At 27.3% G+C, this 20,343-nt stretch overlaps 1 protein-coding gene across 4 annotated transcripts in view; it reads right to left on the bottom strand.

Annotated features, from left to right (window-relative positions):
• The window catches only part of LOC129963087 (uncharacterized), a 52,843-nt gene that overhangs the window by 27,996 nt on the left and 4,504 nt on the right, over positions 1-20,343 (bottom strand). For all 4 annotated transcript variants that reach the window (XM_056077142.1, XM_056077133.1, XM_056077161.1 and 1 more), the window contains exons 3-13: positions 17,328-17,580; positions 15,023-15,248; positions 13,593-13,731; positions 10,552-10,655; positions 10,377-10,436; positions 10,144-10,289; positions 9,937-10,046; positions 8,287-8,365; positions 4,522-4,604; positions 2,088-2,285; positions 1,285-1,372 (exon numbers count right to left, since the gene is read on the bottom strand). In XM_056077142.1, coding sequence (XP_055933117.1) covers positions 1,285-1,372; positions 2,088-2,285; positions 4,522-4,604; positions 8,287-8,365; positions 9,937-10,046; positions 10,144-10,289; positions 10,377-10,436; positions 10,552-10,655; positions 13,593-13,731; positions 15,023-15,248; positions 17,328-17,580 — 1,486 coding nt within the window. The remainder of the gene's footprint in view (positions 1-1,284; positions 1,373-2,087; positions 2,286-4,521; positions 4,605-8,286; positions 8,366-9,936; positions 10,047-10,143; positions 10,290-10,376; positions 10,437-10,551; positions 10,656-13,592; positions 13,732-15,022; positions 15,249-17,327; positions 17,581-20,343) is intronic.

Here is a 20,343-nt window from a genome sequence, read left to right on the forward strand (position 1 = left end):
TTGAAACTAAGAAGTTTTATCAAAGTCTAAGGTAACTGAAATTTTGGAATCATAATAGACAATTAAAAATTTATCTTACACTTTTATATAATTTAGCACTTTATTTATAGTGATCAGTTTGAAGAAAAGCACTTTTATTTTGCTTTTATAATTCTATCCCTATTCTCATTATCAGAAAATAAGTGAATCGCCAAAAATAAAGGTAGTTGTATTGCAGTACACTTCTACGTTAATATTAAAAAAAAAAAAAAAAACTATCCTCATAACAACACCATACAATCCAGAAAAAAAATTTTTTTAATGTACACACACACACACACACACAAAAAAAAAAAAAAGATTTCTAACAAAAAATTTTTGAATTGTATCAGATATTTAAATGTAATTTTTTTTTCTCGCTTTAATACTGTTACGAAAAATCCGCAAAAATTCAAAATCTAGTAAATGTACGGAACAAAAAAAAAAAAAAAAAAAAAAAAAAAAAACGCAAGTTCTGCAACATATAACGATACTTTATTCGGCGAGAAAACATGAAAACGCGAGTAAAAAAAAAATACAACCTAAACGCGAGTAAAAAAAATACAAGCTAAAAAAAGAACAAAAACATTTGCAGTAAATAACAGTCCACGAGCAGCAAATCGCTTCTAACAATTTAACAGCACCAAGAACCCGCTAAAGAGGGTTAGAGACTTCGCTCTATCTCTCACTCGACTTGACTCGATTTCGCTCTTTATAGCTCCAGGGAGAGGGCATTGAATGCTCCAGAAGAATTGCTGGAGTTCAAGTCCTAAGGAACATTAAATGACAAAGCAATATTAAAAACCATAACTGCACAAAGACTTTGAGAGAACTTCCTGACGATCAACACTGCACTCAACTACTTTCTCTCGTTTCGATTAATGATTTGTCTGACTTCACTTTTGATAGATCCCGGGTCTGGGAGTCGAATATTTTAGAATTAAAACCGGAACTCAATGAAGCTATAGCCAAAGTTCTCGAATATTCTCGGTCCTTCAATTTTGCAGCTAAAGTCATTAAATTCGTCGCCACTGATCCGGCACCCGTTAGAGATTACTGTAAAATTATTTTCCTTACCATCAAACTAAATGCGCAAGAAAGCAAATTATAAATTCGCCCAATAATTTGAGATACAAAAAAAAAAAAAAAAAAAAAATCGTAAAAAGCTATTAATTAACATATTTCTCTTATTAATATGACTTAAATTCTTGCTTCATGTACAAAATTGTTTTAACAAAATCCACAAGTACAAAATTTAGACATTACTTTCTTTTTCCTAGGTGACTTTCCAGGAAGTAAAATCTGACGCCTTTTACTTGTCACAGAAATATCACTGCGTTTCCTTATCAATTTCCTAAAACCAAAAACTCAATGTTTAATTACATACAAAATTAAAAAAAACTTGTTATTCAAATAAAATTATAATTTCCAACAAAATCTGGTATCAGTAGAATGTAAAGAGAAAATCAATAAGGTTGGAATATTTCAATTTTAAAAAATTCACAAAAATATTATTATTACACAAAACACAAAAATATTATTATTTAAATAAAGTTCGTGTATATGCAAGTTATATGAATATGGAAAAATAATATTATTTCATTTTTTAATTCATTGTTTAATATTTTATAATGAAACTTGTTAACTTGACTCAGTGGTAGAATGCTATGAACTGAAAGCGACAATTCGCAAATTCGTATCTGACAGGCAAGTTGCCTAAAAATTGCTTTATTATTGATTTACTTTCTGTCATTTCTCGTTCGTTCTAGAATGTTCTTATAATTTCTAAATCTTTTCAAATATAGAAGATTCGAGTCATTTCGTCTAGTGGATAAAAACAGATATAAGATTTAGTTCTTTGAATAAAGTCTCGAGTTAAGATTAGATTTAAGATTAGATCTTTGACTTTAGTTAATACACGGTTTATCAAAGCTAACTTCATCTACGCGATAATACTTTTATTTCCAGTTGAAATTAATTAATTTTTTTTTCATTGAACCATTTTATGAGAAAATCTCATACATCAATTTTAATATATTTTGTAAACAAGTCTAAAATCAACGAATTACCTGCCATCACTTTTATTCGAAGTACTTTGTGAAGATATTAAGGACAATGTTGCTGAGGAAACTGAACTTGCAATTTCAGTTAATGATACAGGAGAAGCAGAATCAAAGGGATCTCCAAGAGAATCATCATCAGGTTTCAAAGGAATGCACAGTTCATCCCCAATTTCAACAAGCAAATTATATAACTTATTTCCATAACTGCAAAATATTAAAAAGTATCAGCAAAATTAGAAAACATTTAATTAGAAATGATATTAAGATATAGAAAGAAGTTTGTAAGAATTTAGCAAGTTTAATGGTGTAATAGGTTTGCAATGTCAGAAGCCATTTCAATTGAGATAAAATATTTTAAGAATCGTGATTTACTGGTACTACAAAATAAATACAGCATGCTAAAATGTCCCTGACAATCAATATATTAAATCAGCGGCAGTGGTCTCCCCAAAACTTTCTCGCACATCTTCTAATAAACTTCTCATGCCAGAGAATGCCTTGTATGGCATTGATGTACAACAGTTATGAAATGGCAACTTTAGAAGTAAATTTACAATTTTTACTGAATCTGTCATGTCATCCTTGGCAAACACTTGATAGTATCCGAAAATTGAATTTGTGTTTTAGACATATTTCTCTCAACCAACTGAAACAAAAATTTGACACAAAACTACACCCGTAGTCACAAAATCTGTTACCAAATCTGATATATTTAAGTCGTTTCATTTTTGAATTATCGCATTAACATACTTCTGAAAGTACAGACGGACAGACAGTCAGTCTCTAGTAAGATCTGGCTCAAAATGTTGCTAAAGATGCTAAATCTGTGCTAAATGCTGTGAAGATGCTAAATCTGTGCAACGAATTTTTTTCATCTAGATCTCTTCGTTTTGTATTTATCGTGTTAACTTATAATTGAACAGCTGTACAGATGAATTTGCTCTGAGTAGATTTTACTCAAAATTTGATAGAAATTTACGAATTTGTTATAAAGGGCTCAAAGCATTTTTGAATTTTTGTCAATTATTTTGTCAAAATAATTTTTATAATAATTGCAACAACGATCAGGAATTCGGATGTATTCATTTTTTAGTTTTCTTTGTAACAGACAGACGGACATTTTCCAGAAATAAGTTTCTCAAACTCGAGGAGGTCTAAAACATAGAGATTCGTCAAAATCTCGAGTTCGTATTTTTTGACGATTACTAGACTTTTTCTATACTACATATATGAGAAAGTAAAAAGTTTATTTTTTCTTTCTTAATATTAAGATATGTACATGCAAGAGATAAAAAAATGATAACAAATTATCACAAAAAAATTATCATAAAAAAAAACAATTAATGCGTCTTGTGGAAGGGATGGATAAAATAAAATAGTCAGACACAACAAACCACGTAATGCAGTAAAAATTCTGTAAAGTGAGCATGTTCTGGCTTCTTGTCGAAGTTTTGATAATATTGTGCTGGATAGCATATAAGCCAGTTAACAACTCTTCTACCGGAACGATCGTTTTGGTAAAATGGTTTAGTTACTGGACTGCTAACCACAAGGTCCCAGGTTCTATCCTAGCACATCGCCTATCGCTTCAATATATAAAACAACCTAAGTAACAGATATGGTGATATATTTGGCGATTTCACATCTCGGAATTCCTGTTCTTTGCCAGAGAATTCGAGCGGCTTCAGAATACATAATGTATTACAGCAATCCTTTATCAATGAGTCGCTGTTGTATTTTGAATGAGTAAGCATGATATATGATCATCGATGTTCTGACCGAGGCGAAACTACTGACTTGCTGAGAATACAAGTCGATTTGCCTCGTAGCTTTTTACCCGTGCACTCTAAGTGAGCCAGCATGCGATTTAGTATTCTATGGAAGATTGAATTGTTTTTACCGGCCGTAAATATTTGTAAATAACAACTAGAAATAAATTTAAGCTTATGCTGTCTTGATTAAAGTTCATTCAATCTATGAACCTATCCATCCGAAGCATAGCAATATTATTTATGCCTTTTGAAATTAAAGATCATTAAAGTAGAGCACAATGAGATATAAAAGGATCATTTGACGCTCACCCGCATTAAATAATTCAAACAAAGCTATCATTTTCTGAATATGGGTCACATGCATCAGTAATATAAATAAAAAAAGGTTTTATAGAAGGTGGAAGGGCTTAGCAGAGGAAATTTAATGAAAATATAATCAGAGCGATATTATTTTAACTTTTATCTTCATTTGTAACACATATTGTCAATTATTCTGCATTTTTTATTGTCATTAAATAAAAATGAAAATCATTTTGCTATAAATGAATATTTAAAGCACATGTCAAGTGATTTATTAGTTCCTTTTTGGGAGGGGGTAAAGGGGTATTAGTCAAGATATTTTTGCAAAATAAAAAAAAATAGTCTATTATAAAATTATACAGATTTACCTTTCCAACAAATCATTTTGCAAATATTTGACAAGAACAGTAGCACCACTGAAAAAGGACATAATCCCAAGTATGGATGAAATCTGAAACAAGAGATTGTTTTGATACATACCATTACATATAACAATGACTCCTTTATCAGTTAGAACTTATTATTATCATAATTTGTAACTTAAAAATTTCATTTTAAATGTTTATATAATAATATAATATAACTTCATAAGAATTTTATATTTAGCACAGAATTCCTATTTATTTGAATTTCTTTAATATGTACATTACCATTAAATGGAATTTTTAGTAATAACATTAAGGACTACATTTTACACTTTTTTTTTCCACCTTATCAATTAATAATAATTTATAAACTGATGACCTAAAAAGTAAATATACAGGGTGGTGCCGAATTCGCCCGACAAATTCAGAAAGGTGATAGGAGGCAGCAAGAGGATAAAGAATCACCATACAACATGTGGTCCCAAACGACATTTAGGGGTAATAATCGCAAAAATATAAGGAGTCGGCAAACTCTTGGAAACTGTAAAAAATTAATAAAAAAGAACAAAAAGTGTTTCAACTATGATTTTTTTAAAAGTGAAAGCACATTCTTAAAGGCTATTTTTTATGTAAGTAACATACCGATTTGATGAACCATGGGGTCGTAAATTATGGAAAACGAAAAAGTAGTTTAGAACTGTAAATCTGCAAATATATTAAAACTTTAAGAAAAATAAAAGCTTGCAAATATAAGGAATTTTATACTCTTTAATTTGATATAAGTCTGTAGTGTGAAAACTGAGGAGGTTTTAAGATATTCAAGAAAAACTAAAATGTTTGCCAGGAAACATCGCTGCAACATCGGTACCGATGTTTACAGAGGGTGTTGAGAAATTCGAAAGGTAAATTTAGAGAAGTGATAGTAGGCATTAAGGAGATGAAAAATTTTCATAAAACATAAGGTCGCAGAAGACGTTTATTCTGTGAAAATCGCAAAAACAGACATCGAAGAGACAATTAGCCTGACGAAGAGAATGGCCCTAAGAATGCAAGGATTTGGAACAATGTAGTCGAGAAGAAGAAGCTTTCTCGTATCTAAATTTTCCATGCGTTCGAGGAATATAAAAGCAGCGAGCATTGCAGAATTGATGCTTCGACGAATATAAAAACAGCTTGTATTCATTAAAGAGCACACCAGAATTGATTGTCGATAAGTTCCATTCGCAAAAATGTCAGATTTCACGAATGACGAATATGCGGATATGCATTTAATTTACGACCGAGCGGATGGTAATGGACGGCTAGCACAAAGAATATACCAATAGTAATATCCAAGTAGGCGTTGGCCATACTATAGGACCTTTGCAAATATTAATAGACGGTTGCTGGAGACATGATCCTTCAAAATAACAAGGCCAAGTGCAGGGCCCGAACGCCTCAGTGGCGCAAAGTACCTTGTTTTCTTGCAGCACGTCCTTCCGGATTTACTGCTGGAAATACCGGCCATTACACACCAGAACATGTGGTTAATGCATGTTGGTGCACCAGCGCATTTTTTGAATTCTGTGCTAACTACCTAGATGATACATATCCTGGGACGTTCAAAGAGCATGGCTGACCTGTTGATTGACCTCCAAGTTCCCCGGACCTTAAACCCTTGGATTTCATCTTCTGGGGCCATATGAAATCTCTTGTTTATCAGACACCTTTGGATACATTGAAAGATCTCGTAGCTGCTGGAGAATTCGCAAACATATCTGGTATGTTTGAGCGCGTCCGGTGGTCGTTTAAACGTCGGTGTCGGTTGTGTAATGACCTTCGTGGCCGCAATACTGAGCAATTTTTATAAAAGTTTCTCATCGTCTCCTTTCTTATGTTAAAATGTCTGTGTTGTAAATGTATGCTGCATTTGTATTCCAGTAAATAAATTTCACCGTCATTTGCGACTTTATATTTCTTTGAAAATTCTTATCTGCTTGATGCCTACTATTACTCCTCAGAATTTTTCGATAGAATTTTGCAATACCTTCTGTAAACATTGGTGCCGATATTGCAGCGATGTTTCCCGGCAAACATTTTAGTTTTTCTTGAATATCTTAAAACCTCCTCAGTTTTCACACTACAGACTTACATCAAATTAAAGAGGTTAAAATTCCTTATATTTTCAAGCTTTTATTTTTCTTAAAGCTTTAATATTTTTGCAGATAAGGGTTCTAAACTATTTTTTCGTTTTCAATAATTTACAACCCCCTGGTTCACCAAATCAGCATTTACTTACATAAAAAATTGCCTTTAAAAATGTGCTTTCACTTTTAAAAAATTCATAGCTGAAACACCATTTGTTATTTCTTTATTAATTTTTTACAGTTTCCAAAAGTTCGTCGACTTACTATATTTTTGCGATTTTCACCCCCTAAACGACGTTTGGGACCCCATGTTGTATGGTGATCCTTTATCCTCTTGATGCCTACTATCACCCCTCTGAATTTGTCGGTCGAATTCGGCAACACCCTGTATAATTTAAAAAATATATGCCTCTGACAATATTCTTAGGAGATAATGTAGTTTAGAATAGAATATAGTTAACGAGAATATTAATTCAAAACTTTAAGATTTTGACAACATTAAAAATAATGGTTCGACAAGGAACTATAATGATTTAAATCACTATATTGCAATTCTTTTCAAAGCTTTTAATGAACAATTTTTAAAAACATGGTTAAAACACTACATAAAGATTAGTAATGAACAAAAAAAGTTTATTGAATTATTAAAGCATAATTTCTATTCTATCAGTTTTTCCAAATAATATATTAGTACTTATTAATAAAGACTAATAAATTTCAAATATTTTTAAAGTTACAATTATATGTTTTTCAGCTTATCTATTATAGATTTTAATGCATTAATGATGGACATGAAGATTAATCTTTTTTACATTTTCGTTCAATTTACTATAACATGAAATTCTTTCATGATTAATCTAAAATTAAGCTGATAATAAATTTTTATAATAAATACTTCTAACATAAATATGATGGTATCAAATTTGACAAAAAATTTATAAACAATTACTTATAGACAAAAATTTTTTTCTATTATAAGATTTAATTAAAGATATAATTTTAAATAATTAAATAAATTTATAATATTGTACCTGTTAAGTTTATAATAAAAGTTGCATAATAAAAATAAATTAATAATACACATTAATAATATATATTTTGATAATAGCATGCACTTGGATAACGAAAATATGATAGCACCAAATTTATTTCAAATTATTTATAAATTAAAAGAAAAATTTTCTATCATTGAAAAATTCAATTAAATTAAATGTGGGTTAAAATATTAAGTAATTTTGAAAAGGCTGTAGTATCTTATTTATTGGCAACATGTAAAAAATATAACAGATCTGAACATTGTAATGATATATATATATATATATATATATATATATATATATATATATATATATATATATAATGATACATATTTTTTACTAATATATTATACATAGATTTTTCATCACTTTTTTATACATTGAAAATAAATGTTATAAACTAATTAATTATAAATTATAAAATTCAAATGAGTTCAGAATAATATTAAATATTTTTAAAATTAAGAGCAGTAAACATTTTTATTTATTTATTGTAGAATGTAACTTCAATTTTTTTTAAATATGAGACTGTTATATAAATTTTAATGCAAAATATATTAATTTCAAAATTTATTTTTATTTATAAGAAACAATTAAAAAATTACTGAATTTGCACAGCTTGATTCTTCAACAGAAGGAAAAAGTATTTCCATTTCCAGAGCTAAAATAGTTTGCAATTTACATCTGTAAGACAAAAATAATAAATGAATAAAATTAAACACAGGAATATGCAATACATAAACAGCATTTAAAGAAGCACTGCCATATTATAAAATTTGAAACAGGAAATATTTTTATAGCACATAATTGGGAGTTATAAATATATAAAAAATACTTCTTACTGAAAAAACAATAGCAAAACAAGAATATTCATGCAATAGACTTCAATCATCTAAACTGAATGGAACAATAATCACCTCAGATAATAAAACTAAATTTTATATTTTAATTACTATATAACAAACTACCTTTTACATAAATTACTTTTTTCTTACAGAAATTTTTTTCAAAATAGTTTATTTAAAATTATAAAAAAAATAAAATAACCTGCAACTACTAGCATGTATTAATTTATCACTTATCAAAATTTTCATATGCATGATTGAAACATTAATTAGCTTTGATAGTTGCAAATTTTATTAAATTTCGTTGTTTGCATGTTATTAAAAGAATATTTTTACTAGCAAAATTTTCTGACACATTTATGGTAATATTTCTTTATGAAAATGGATGGCATTTCCACATATAATTATTGAAGTATTTTAAAAAAATACTATGTTTTTATTTTCATTATTTTTTTCTAAGCAACTTCTTGAATTATAAAACATTGCCATCTGATAACAACAATATACAAGACTAGTATTCAACTGGGTATGCTGGGTTAGTATTTTTTTTATGTCTCTTCATGAAAATAAACTAATATATAATCTCTGAATCCTTTTTTTAAAATCTCAGTGATTTTTCTGAAAAATAAAAAACACTAGTTCGATTTCATAGTATTAACTCCGTTGATATAGATGCAGTTAATTGAGATTTCACGTAAAAATCATTTAAGTTATTTGAATAAAATATCAATGTGTCTCAAATACACAGAAGAAAAAAAACAGCATGCTTTACCAAAAAAATTTTTAAAGGAAATTTTTTAAGATATATATATATATATATAAACAAAAATGATATATCATATAGAATGAATATAAAGGCAAAGAAGGTAAAATGTCTCATTAAATAAGCAAGTTAATATATCTTCATACGAAAAAAAAGTTATATGGAAGTACATTGATTATTTCCAAAGATAGAGGTGAAAATGTCCTTTTATCAGTAACTTAGGGCAATCCTAAGAACTTTGTAACTTCCATCACAAGCTCAATCAGAAATTTATATCATCTGGAATCTTGGAATAAGACTGATTAGGTATTTATCCATAAGATTTTATTAATTATGAAATTAAAAATATATGTGTGTAACTTTTCAACTCACAGTTAATAGATGTAAGCATTACAGACAAAGTTCTAATCAAAAGTTATAAATAGTGCAAAAAATATAGAAAAATTATCTTTTACTATATAACTTTGAAAACATTCATATAATAATTTGATTCATATATGATAAAACAAAATACAATTACGTTTTTGGGCAAAAATTATTGGTATGAATTAAATATATATGTTTTCTATTAAAATCGATATTATTATTCAAAAATGCAAAAAACATAAAACTTTCTTTCTCCTTTAAAAAAAAATCAAAAAGCATACTCATTTATTGCTTTTGCAACAGTTTCTTCATCTTGATCGGTACCATATTTCTCAATTAACTTCCGGCAATTAAGTAAAAAAAATTCAGTCATAAAATTCTTCATATTTTCCTAAAAAACACATTAAATTTTTTTTTAAAAAATCAAATTATCTGGCAGAGAAGTACTAAGCACAGTAATATAAAATTAATAACTTTTTTATTATTACCTCATAGTTTATGATAGACTGTTTTAGAAAAAAAGAAGATGCCATTTTGATGATTTTTCTACCACAATGTAAAACAGATCCATGTGACTTCAGAGCTTTAGCATAAGTTTCAGTTGATACAGCAATCAACTGGTCATAGCTGAAATCTGTATACATAAAAGCAAAAGAATTGAAAAACTCCTATAATCACAGAATTATTCAAAATGAAAACTTCAAAATAATTGAGAAGATACCTTTAAATGAGTCATCAGAACCGTCTTTATCATTTGATTGTTCTGAACATTCTGCTGGTTCTAAAAATTAGGGTGAATTATATTTAATAACAAAAATTGGACCAACATTTCTGGGATATTTAATATTAATATGCATAATATGTGAAAATAAATCAAACTTATCCATATTTCTTACTTGGTACATGTTTTTGTTTATCTTTTATATCCTTTTTCTTCGGTTTGTTTCGAAGACTATTTGATCGTTTTAACAAATTATGAAAGGCTGCAACCTCAGGATTACTAATGAAAAAAAAGAGAAAATCAATTGAACTGTGAAAAGAAAACATCCCAAAACTATATGGCATACCCATATCTCATTAACATTTTTACTATTATTTCTACTTGTTTCCTTTTTATGCCTTTCAACATTTTATTTTATATATCCTTCTCCTGTTACCTCCACCTTTTTCATTTGATTGTGACACCTTGCATCAATAATAAATAGGCATATTCCTACATTCTTTCTCATTAAATGTACCTGCTAAATACATTAATGTGCTATTATGTCAAATAAATAATAACATATTATTATAACAAATTATTATCTGCACGTCAAGATTTTAGTATTGGAATTAATTAAAATAATGGTCATCTGAATAAAAATATGTAAGTACAATAATTATACTTAATATACAGGGTGGCTATATTTAAAGTGCAAGTGTTTGAAGGATTGTAAAGGAAAAACTACTTGGAGTATGTTGAAGAAATTTTGTATATGTTACATTTGCAACATGGGGAAATGAATTACACAATAAAAAAAAAAAAATTAGTTCATTTTTTTGCAATAGACGTCGTTGTAGATTACTAAAATGTTGTTTTTTGCACTGTACTGCGTCAAAATGAATACCACTTCAATTTTAAAATCATTATGATGATAAAAGTCATACATCTTTAAACTATAGCCATGACTTTGTCAAAGGTAGAACATGCTCTGTTAGTAAAATGTTATTATCAAAATAATAGCAATTATAGTGCTGCTTTGAAAGAATAATGCCGTCTTAAAGATTCGAGAAAAGGACCGACGTCTGTGAATGGCTTAAGGAAAATTATTACTAAATTTAAAGCTACAGGAGAATTCAGAGTGCTCCCTGGAACCAGAGAAAGAAGATTTGTAAATCAGGAAGTTGTGAAAGAGATTAGGAAAGCAATTGGTTAGTGGATCAGTGATCTGTAAGCGCTAGAAGTGTAATAAGGACTTTATCAAAACCATGGACGACTGTACGCAAAGTCTTGTGCCACATTTTAAGACGCTATCCGTACAAAATTAAAATTTTGCAGCACTTGCAACCAGGCGATCCACAACAAATAATTGATTTTGCCAACTTCATTCTTACCAAAATTGATGAAGACGAATTATGGATTCGAAAGATTTTGTGGATTGATTAAGTGCATTTTACTTTATCCAGACAAGTCAACACCCAAAACTGTAGGATATGATGCTCATCCAACCCGCATACTGTTTTTAGGAAACCCTTGCATTCAGCGTTTGTTACAGTTTGGTGTGGTATGACTGCTGACTTTATTATTGGTCCATTTTTTTCGAAATTCTTACATCAACAAGGCTAGTTTGCAGCACCTTAACAGTCACTAATTACACTCAAATTTTAGAAAATAATGTGATCCCTGCTTTGCAAAACAGAAACTGCCTCGATTCAACAATATTCATGCAAGATGGAGCACCATCTCATATTGCCCATTGTCTTACACAACTACTTCACAGAACTTTTAGTGAGGATCGTAGAGTTAGCAGATGTTTCAAAAATGTGTAGCCACCTCGTTCACCTGATTTGAATCCTTGCAATTTCTCGCTGAGTGGATAGTTAAAAAATCGGGTCTACAAGGACAAACCTAACTCTGTTGTTGCTTTAAAAATCAGCATTACTAGACATGTAATAGAAATTCAGCAGGAAACAATAGGTGCTACTGTGGATCATGCTGTCTTGCATCTACAGCATTGGATAGGACTTGAAAGATCTCATATTGAACAAATACTGTAATACATTACGCATTTCATATTTTAACAAAGAAAAATGTTATAATTACAATGTATAAAATATTGTCATTAAAAAGCGCCACCTATGACAAAAAGTTGAACTAATTATTTTTTTATTGTGTAATTCATTTTCCCCTGTTGTAAATATAACATATACCAAATTTCTTCAACATACTCCAAGTAGTTTTTCTTTTATAGTCCTTCAAACACTTGCACTTTAATTATAACCACACTGCATATAACAATGTTATTTCAGAATATTAAAGAAACTAATAACATTAATTTCTCTAATGTATGAAATGTATTCAATTATAGTATTATTAATTAATTTCCATAAGGTATTGTAAATTTAATTAAACATGTGATCAACTTTCTAAATGAAATAAACCAAGAATTTGGGGAGATATGAATTTAACTTTTTTCTCTATGTTGCACTACAAAATTTGTACTTGATATTTTAAACAAATGTATCCTCAGCAATGAGTTTGCTCATTTTTAAATCATTGCACAATATATTTAGAAAATATACTACTCAATGCTATACATCATGAAAATATTATTGTTATATCACTTTGCTTCAATTGCAATAAAATGTATTCTTATTCTTAAGTTTATTTTTTGATAAAAGCAATTTACAATTCCAGTTCAACCCTTTTTATTTATCATAAGAAAGACTTCCTTAAATGCAGGTAACACCATAAAACTTCAATTAAAGAAAAATAACATATCTTTTTGTCTTATTGACTACTTTATATTAATATATGTAATCCTTATGCAATTTAGTATCACCAAATAATCCAATTTTAATTTAAAAAAAAATGACTGCACTAAAAACAGAAATAAATATTAATTTTAGAAAATAAAGGAATACATTTTAGAAAAACAGTTTTTGGAAATATTTAATATTGGTATATATAAAGAGGAATCAAAAATATTTTGTTACTTGAATAACATTCTATAAAACATTAATTTAACAAAAATAACAGTGTTTCCTCTTCACAGACAGCTTATTAAAAACTTGTTTCAATAACTTTAATTAATGAAATTTTTATCAAAACTGGCATAATCTTCATTGCACAATTAAAAAAATTTAGAAAAATAAAATAATTGCAAAGACAAATTTACCCAAATTGAAAATTTTTAGAAAATATTCCTGTTTAAAGTGATAAAAAGTGTTGGATTACCTGACTGATTCATCTTCAATTGCAGACAAAGTATTGCAGAATGAAGAAGTAGGCACAAACCATCTTTCCATGCTTGGCATTGTAAAAGGTTTTAGCAGATGATTTGATCTCTCATTTATTTTCTCAAAATTTTTACTGACTAATTTATAAATGAAACAATAGAAAAAATGCAACTCAATAAATTATCAGCTTAAAAAGTTTATCAGATAATATGTTTTTATTAAAAACAATTTATCTATTATAAACTATTTCAGAAATACATGTTTTGTAATCCTAAAATTTGAAGAGAGAAAAATAAATTCTGTTGGCATATCGTTTTAAACAAAAGAAAAATGCATAGTGATTATATGAAATGGATTTTTTTTAAGCAAAAATCTATCATGTAAGGGGCACAATGGACTGAGATAATTTCATATTTATTTTAAAAACCTTTATGCTCAGCTATGTTTTATATGGAAAAAATTTGTCCTTCTAAACCAACTTTTATATATATCATTTATTATGCTGATCATAATTTAGATATCTCAGCATCTATTCTTACATTCTTTAAAACAAATATTTGGATATAATTATAGATTTCTAAATTTTGGATCCAAAAAGAAAACTATTTCTAAAGATTTACACAAACTAGTAATACAATAAAAATTGCTCAATGTATTTGCAATAAATTCATAATATATAAGATGATGATATGAATGTGATAAATCTTTCTTGTAAACAATATTGCATGCAGAGAATAATTTCATTCATAGATTCACATAATGTACATTAGCTATATCAAGCAAACTATTTAATTTCAGCAATCCATTATTCTTTCCATATAATATCAATCAAATTCAATTTATCAACACCTTTAAAATAACTTGTTTTTAACACTTATTCATATTCAGTTTCTAAAATAAAACCAACTTCTATTTCATCATAAAAATATTCAAACTTATAAATCACATGAGCCTTTAAACCTGCCCACTCCATCCATTCAACCACTTCTTTCAAAATTTAATAACTATAATTTAACAGCTTGAATAAACTTTCATACAACATAATATCCTGGACCCCATAAAACTGTTAACTAACTCTTTTCCACAGACACCTTAATTTATTTATAATAATTTTTGTTTTAGTCATATATATTCAAATATCAGCTCTATACAAAGTAGACAATTTTGATAACAAGATGGTTTTTTGAAAGAAAAAATGCATTGGTTTTTATCTAATCAAATTAATGAATAATTGTTGAAATCAGAATCATTACAATGCAATAAACAATTCATGTGTGAAATAAATAAATTCATTCATTAAAAACAAGATGCTAAAAATACAAAACCGTTCTTATTTTTATAGGTTTAATAAGATTTGGTATAATAAAGAAAAATATTTAAAAAATGCTTCAAAATACAAATACAATTGAAATAAAAATTATAACTTACTATTACTTGCATTTAATTCAAAACTCTTAATTTCTTCTTCAAGATTGTTCATTCCTTCTTTCATATCAAAAATATTAGAAGCACTAAATGAGTTAGAAGCATTAAATAATCTCGTATTTGTAAAACATATGTTAGGTTCTAAAACTGATATCACAGCTGATGAATCTGAGAGTGGTGTAAATATACCAGGAGCTATTGAGCCACAAGAGGATTCACAAATAACAAACTAGGAAAAATAGTAACAAAACAAAGTAAAATAATACAATAAGTTAAAATTATTAAGAACAAAAAGAAATAAACATATATATATATATATATATATATATATGAAGGAACACATAAAACAAAGCTAAAATCAAATAAATAAAAACCATCAAACAGAAAATTAGGGAAAGTAGTTTATTTTTAACTGGTCAACTTAAAGTTAATTTTTCATGCTAAAATAATTCACGTTGAATTATTTTTGAATTGTAATTCTGAAGTGCAAATATTTTAACAAAATATTGCTTAGTATTAATATATTTTGAATGATTAAGTATATTTTCTAACAGTAATTTCAATGCTTTAGAAATTTCGCTATTAATCATGCAAAAATTTACATGAAAAGTAGTAAGTGAAGTGTGCTTGCTTTCCAACAGCAGATGACAAAAGCAGACGAGGTGATACATTTTTAGATCTTGCGTTATTGTACTAACACAAGTAAATTTTATATAAGCATATTACTTGAAAATATAATATAGCTTGGATTAGCATAATATTTCTAATTTAAATTCAGACATGACAGAATAGGAAAGGGAGAAAAATCATGTGAAATGTTAGAATATAATATAAAAATCATAACACTACCCAAGTTTGAAAAGATTTTTGTTTTTAAATCCTTAATTAGTTAAGAAGCCAAAAAGCAGAGAAGATATAATTTCACACAAAGAAGATGTCAGAATGAAGAAAAGCTTAAGGTTTGGTAAACAGAAATTACATTAATGAAAAATAAATAAAACTAAAATGCCATGACATTTAATTTTCAGTTTGAGCTGGGTTCGGGATAAAAAGGTCCATCCAGTTTTTTTATTTATTTTCTTTTTTTCTAGTAGATACTTTCCAGATTAAATAATTTTATTCACAAAAATCATATAATTTCTTTTTCCAAAAAGCATTCTGGGCAGAATGAAACAGAATTCACTTTAACAATCAGCAGCTCATAAATAACAATTAACAACAGCTTACAACAAACAAGCATAACTCACAACCAACATGCGTAGATTTGGAATACCTTCAGCTATTCAAATGGGCCCCATTATTAAAAATTACAAGGTTGCACTTAGTGCTCAAACAATGGATTTTAATATAATAGCAGAATGGCATCAGCTTTCTGAAATACATTGGATTTCCCATATTGCAACTAAATTTCTCTCTTGTTAAATTTGCTAACATAAATCCAAACATTTTGAAGCTTTACCCACTAATGCGGATATGAGCTTGAAATTAAGACTATCCAAGCAAATTTGAATATATGGTATTATAATGTATATCCGAAACTTAACAATCAATATGTCTCTACCATGCAGAAATATTTTTTTTCCAACTAAAAAATTGGTAACACCATTATTGCTTTAAAAACAAATTTATAACATTAAGTAGATAATAAAGAGTTCTGATAACAACACAACATTATAATTTTGTTAAGTAGACTAGATAGATAGATCAAACGAATTTTGATAATCAATGGAAAAGTTTTGATATTTCAACCAGGAATTTGATGATCAAGTCATTGTTCTTAGATATTAATGACCCAAATAAAAAAAATTATTAATTCCTAGTTTGGCACAATTTTAATAAAATAGCTTGAAAAGTATTTACATCTCTATTTCACATATTTAAAAAAATTACAGTAACTGGAACATAATAAAATAAATAACAATGAAATAATTAGTTCAATGATTTAAATAAGATTAAACGGAATAAAATATTAAATACAAAATGAATAGAAAATTCCTGATTTTGCAAAATGAATAAACCATTTGTTTTTAGAATTTTGCACATCCAATCATTTTTCATCAACAAACTTTTGAAATTTATAAAATAAGGTCCAAAAATAAAAGATTAACAACACCAACAATTCATTTTATTTCTATCATCTGAATAAATTAAAAATTACGTTTTGAATACAAAAAAGAATGAAGTAAAAAAATATTAACGAGTTAATTCATTCACCTTGAAACTTCTATAAATAACATACTTTTAACAAAAAATTTAATAAGAATTTTTAAAGTTTGTTTTGATAAAAAATAAGAGAAAAGAATCTTACCAAATTAATATTTCTCATTAACAATGATTTAATAAGCATTTGGAATTTGTGATGGTTAGTTGATTTAGCTGAAACATGAGGCATACATAATAAAATATTACTGGATTTTAGTTGAACATGTCTTGCAACAGCAAAGTAAATCATAAATTTTGTCCATGAATTTGATGTACTTATTCTTTCTTTTGCTTTTTCAGCAGATTCTGTACAGTTTGTTTGACTTAACACTTTTTTAGACAAAGATTTTGGTTCTTTCCTAAATATAATAAAAGCAAAAATAAATTAATAAATAAGATAAACTCTGCTATCAAAAATACAAAATACTAAAATGTAGCTATGACATATTTTAGTAAAAAAAAGATATTTGTCTTAAGACGCTACCAAGAATAAATAATAATGTTTATATCAGTAAAGAGAATAAGTGACATTTTAATTAAATCCAAATTTAATCTCTCATTTTAATTAAATTTGATCTCCAAAACTTTCTAGCATATTCCCTAATAGAGGTGTTAACCCCTTCAATCTAAATAAAATTTTGGACCTTGGATAAGGCTGCAAATGCATTACATTGATCTTTGACATGAATTTAGAATTAAATCTATTGTGTGATCATATACTATTGTTTTGGCAATTAATCTTTGGTACACAGTTAATAGTACCCGAAAATAGAATTTATGTTTTAGGTGATTTTTTTTTTCAATCAAGAGAAACTATAATTTGGCACAGAACAACAACTGTAATAAAAAAAAGTCACATACCAACTTTCATATACTTAAGTCGTTGCATTTTTCAATTATAGCATTTACATGCTTGTGAAAATACAAACCTACAGACAGTCAATCCTTTGACAGAGCTGGATCTAGATTTAGTACCCATCTATACTTTAGTTGTTAAATCTGTGTACCAAATTTTATCCATCTAGTTCTCTTTGTTTTGTAATTGTCATGCTAACTTATATCCAGACAGCCAAATTTCCTCTGAAAGGATTTCACTAAAAATTTGATAAAAAGCTACACATTTTGTGAGACTACATACCAAATTTCATTTGTTTAGCTCAAAGTATTATCTTTGTTACAGATAGACAGAGACATTAGGTATAAAATGTATTGTTTGAACTCAGAAAAGTGTAAAACATGGAAAATTGTCAAAATGCTGACTTTAAATTTTTTGAGAATTACAATACTTTTTCTATATTTCATATACAAGAAAGTGAAAATGATATTTCTTAATGTTACAACTGAAAAAAATATATATAACTCTAATTAAATTTTTGAAAATTAGGCATGAAAAATAAATAAAATATTAATAGTACTTTCTTTTAAATTAGGTGATTACTTACAAATTATGGAATACTATTCCATGAATTATTTACAGCAATATTTATTTATTTCCAAAAAAAGCAGCAAATTATGCATCAAATTAAAAATAAAATATTAAATGAAACAAAATTCAGAATGCAACTTTACTTTTTAAAATTCATTCCCAACATCCTTCAAAAACATTAATAACTTTGGATAACAAATTATTTTTATGAATCATATGTATATTTTCAAGTATATCATCAAAAACTTTATGAATTTCATTCAGGATTATTAAATATTCATTAATTCTGAATTTTGTAATAAATTATTTCTTTAGAAAAAATAAATATTTCTCTTAACTTCATTTTTAATTGTTTCTGTATAAAATCTTTCTTTGTTCTGTATAAAATCTCAATTTGACAGAAAGTTTTCAGTTTGAAAATTAATATTCTCTTTTTTGTTTCCAGAGAAAGATATTATAGAAACAATAAATAGAATTCCTCATGAGGAATGAGGAATAATGAATCATTAAGTTTTTTATTCATAAGAAAAATATGTGCATATCATACATAATAATAATATATATATATATCATTACAATCAATCCAGTCATAAAAAATGTCAGTATACTTTAAAGAATATTTGTTTGAAACAATCACTTTCCATAGCTCAAAAATTTAAAACAGTAGCAAGAATTAATTTTCATTCATACATTACTGTTCTGTAGAATATCTAAGGAAAAGATAAAACACACACATGTATATGTGATAAGTTAAAAAGAAAAATACAGGATATAGTCAAAAAGAGATATTACTGACACTATAATACTATCAAATTAATGATGATTAGCAATTTTATCAAATATTTTAGGATTTTACTAATTTAGAAAAATAGTAAATATTGACTGGACATATAAAATCATATGTAATAGTATTTTTTAAATTATAATAACATTCTGCACTGTTTTCAATTTGATACTTTATTCAATACTTAGAAGTATACCATAAGAAATGATTAATGTATTCTATAAATTTAAATTACCAATTTGCATTCCATGACTTGTTGTTGTTGTCATATGATAAGTGCAATAAAAAATAAAGGGGAATGGGAGCGAGGAGGACAATTAGATTGGCCCAAAAGCATGCAGAACAGCACTGGTCACATCTTTAGCTTTATCGGAATAAAGAATATCTCTGATGCAGTCAATGTCTATTTTGAAAAGGGCTGAAACAATAGAATGGCAGCTAAAAATATGCTCTAGATTCAGCTGCACGTCTGGAAAGTGTCTGCATTCTCCATAAAGTCTGGAGCCATCAGGCATGATCCTCCCTCAGGTGTCCTGTTCTGAGTCTTGCAATTGTGGTTGTGATGTCTCTTTTATAATTTAGAATTGTCAGGGAGAATTTCTTGCAATTGATACAGAGCCTCTGTCTTGCCACAGTTTTTCATAACTTAGATTATGAATTAAAATTTATATGAAAAAAAACTAAATTTTTATATAAATTATTAATCTTTAACTTAAATTTAGACAAAATATCAGAATAATTCTTAAAAATAGAGCTTCTTATGAAGAAACCAAAAAATCCAGGATTCTTTCTAAAGAATTTATAAAAATATAATGAAAATATTTCAACATAAATAATTTATAAATGAGTAGATTTACAAATAATCAAAATTAATTAATGCCATCTATGTAGTATACATGACAGTTTCAGACC

This window comes from Argiope bruennichi, chromosome 1 (assembly GCF_947563725.1).
Source record: "Argiope bruennichi chromosome 1, qqArgBrue1.1, whole genome shotgun sequence".
In the NCBI taxonomy this organism is placed as follows: domain Eukaryota; kingdom Metazoa; phylum Arthropoda; class Arachnida; order Araneae; family Araneidae; genus Argiope; species Argiope bruennichi.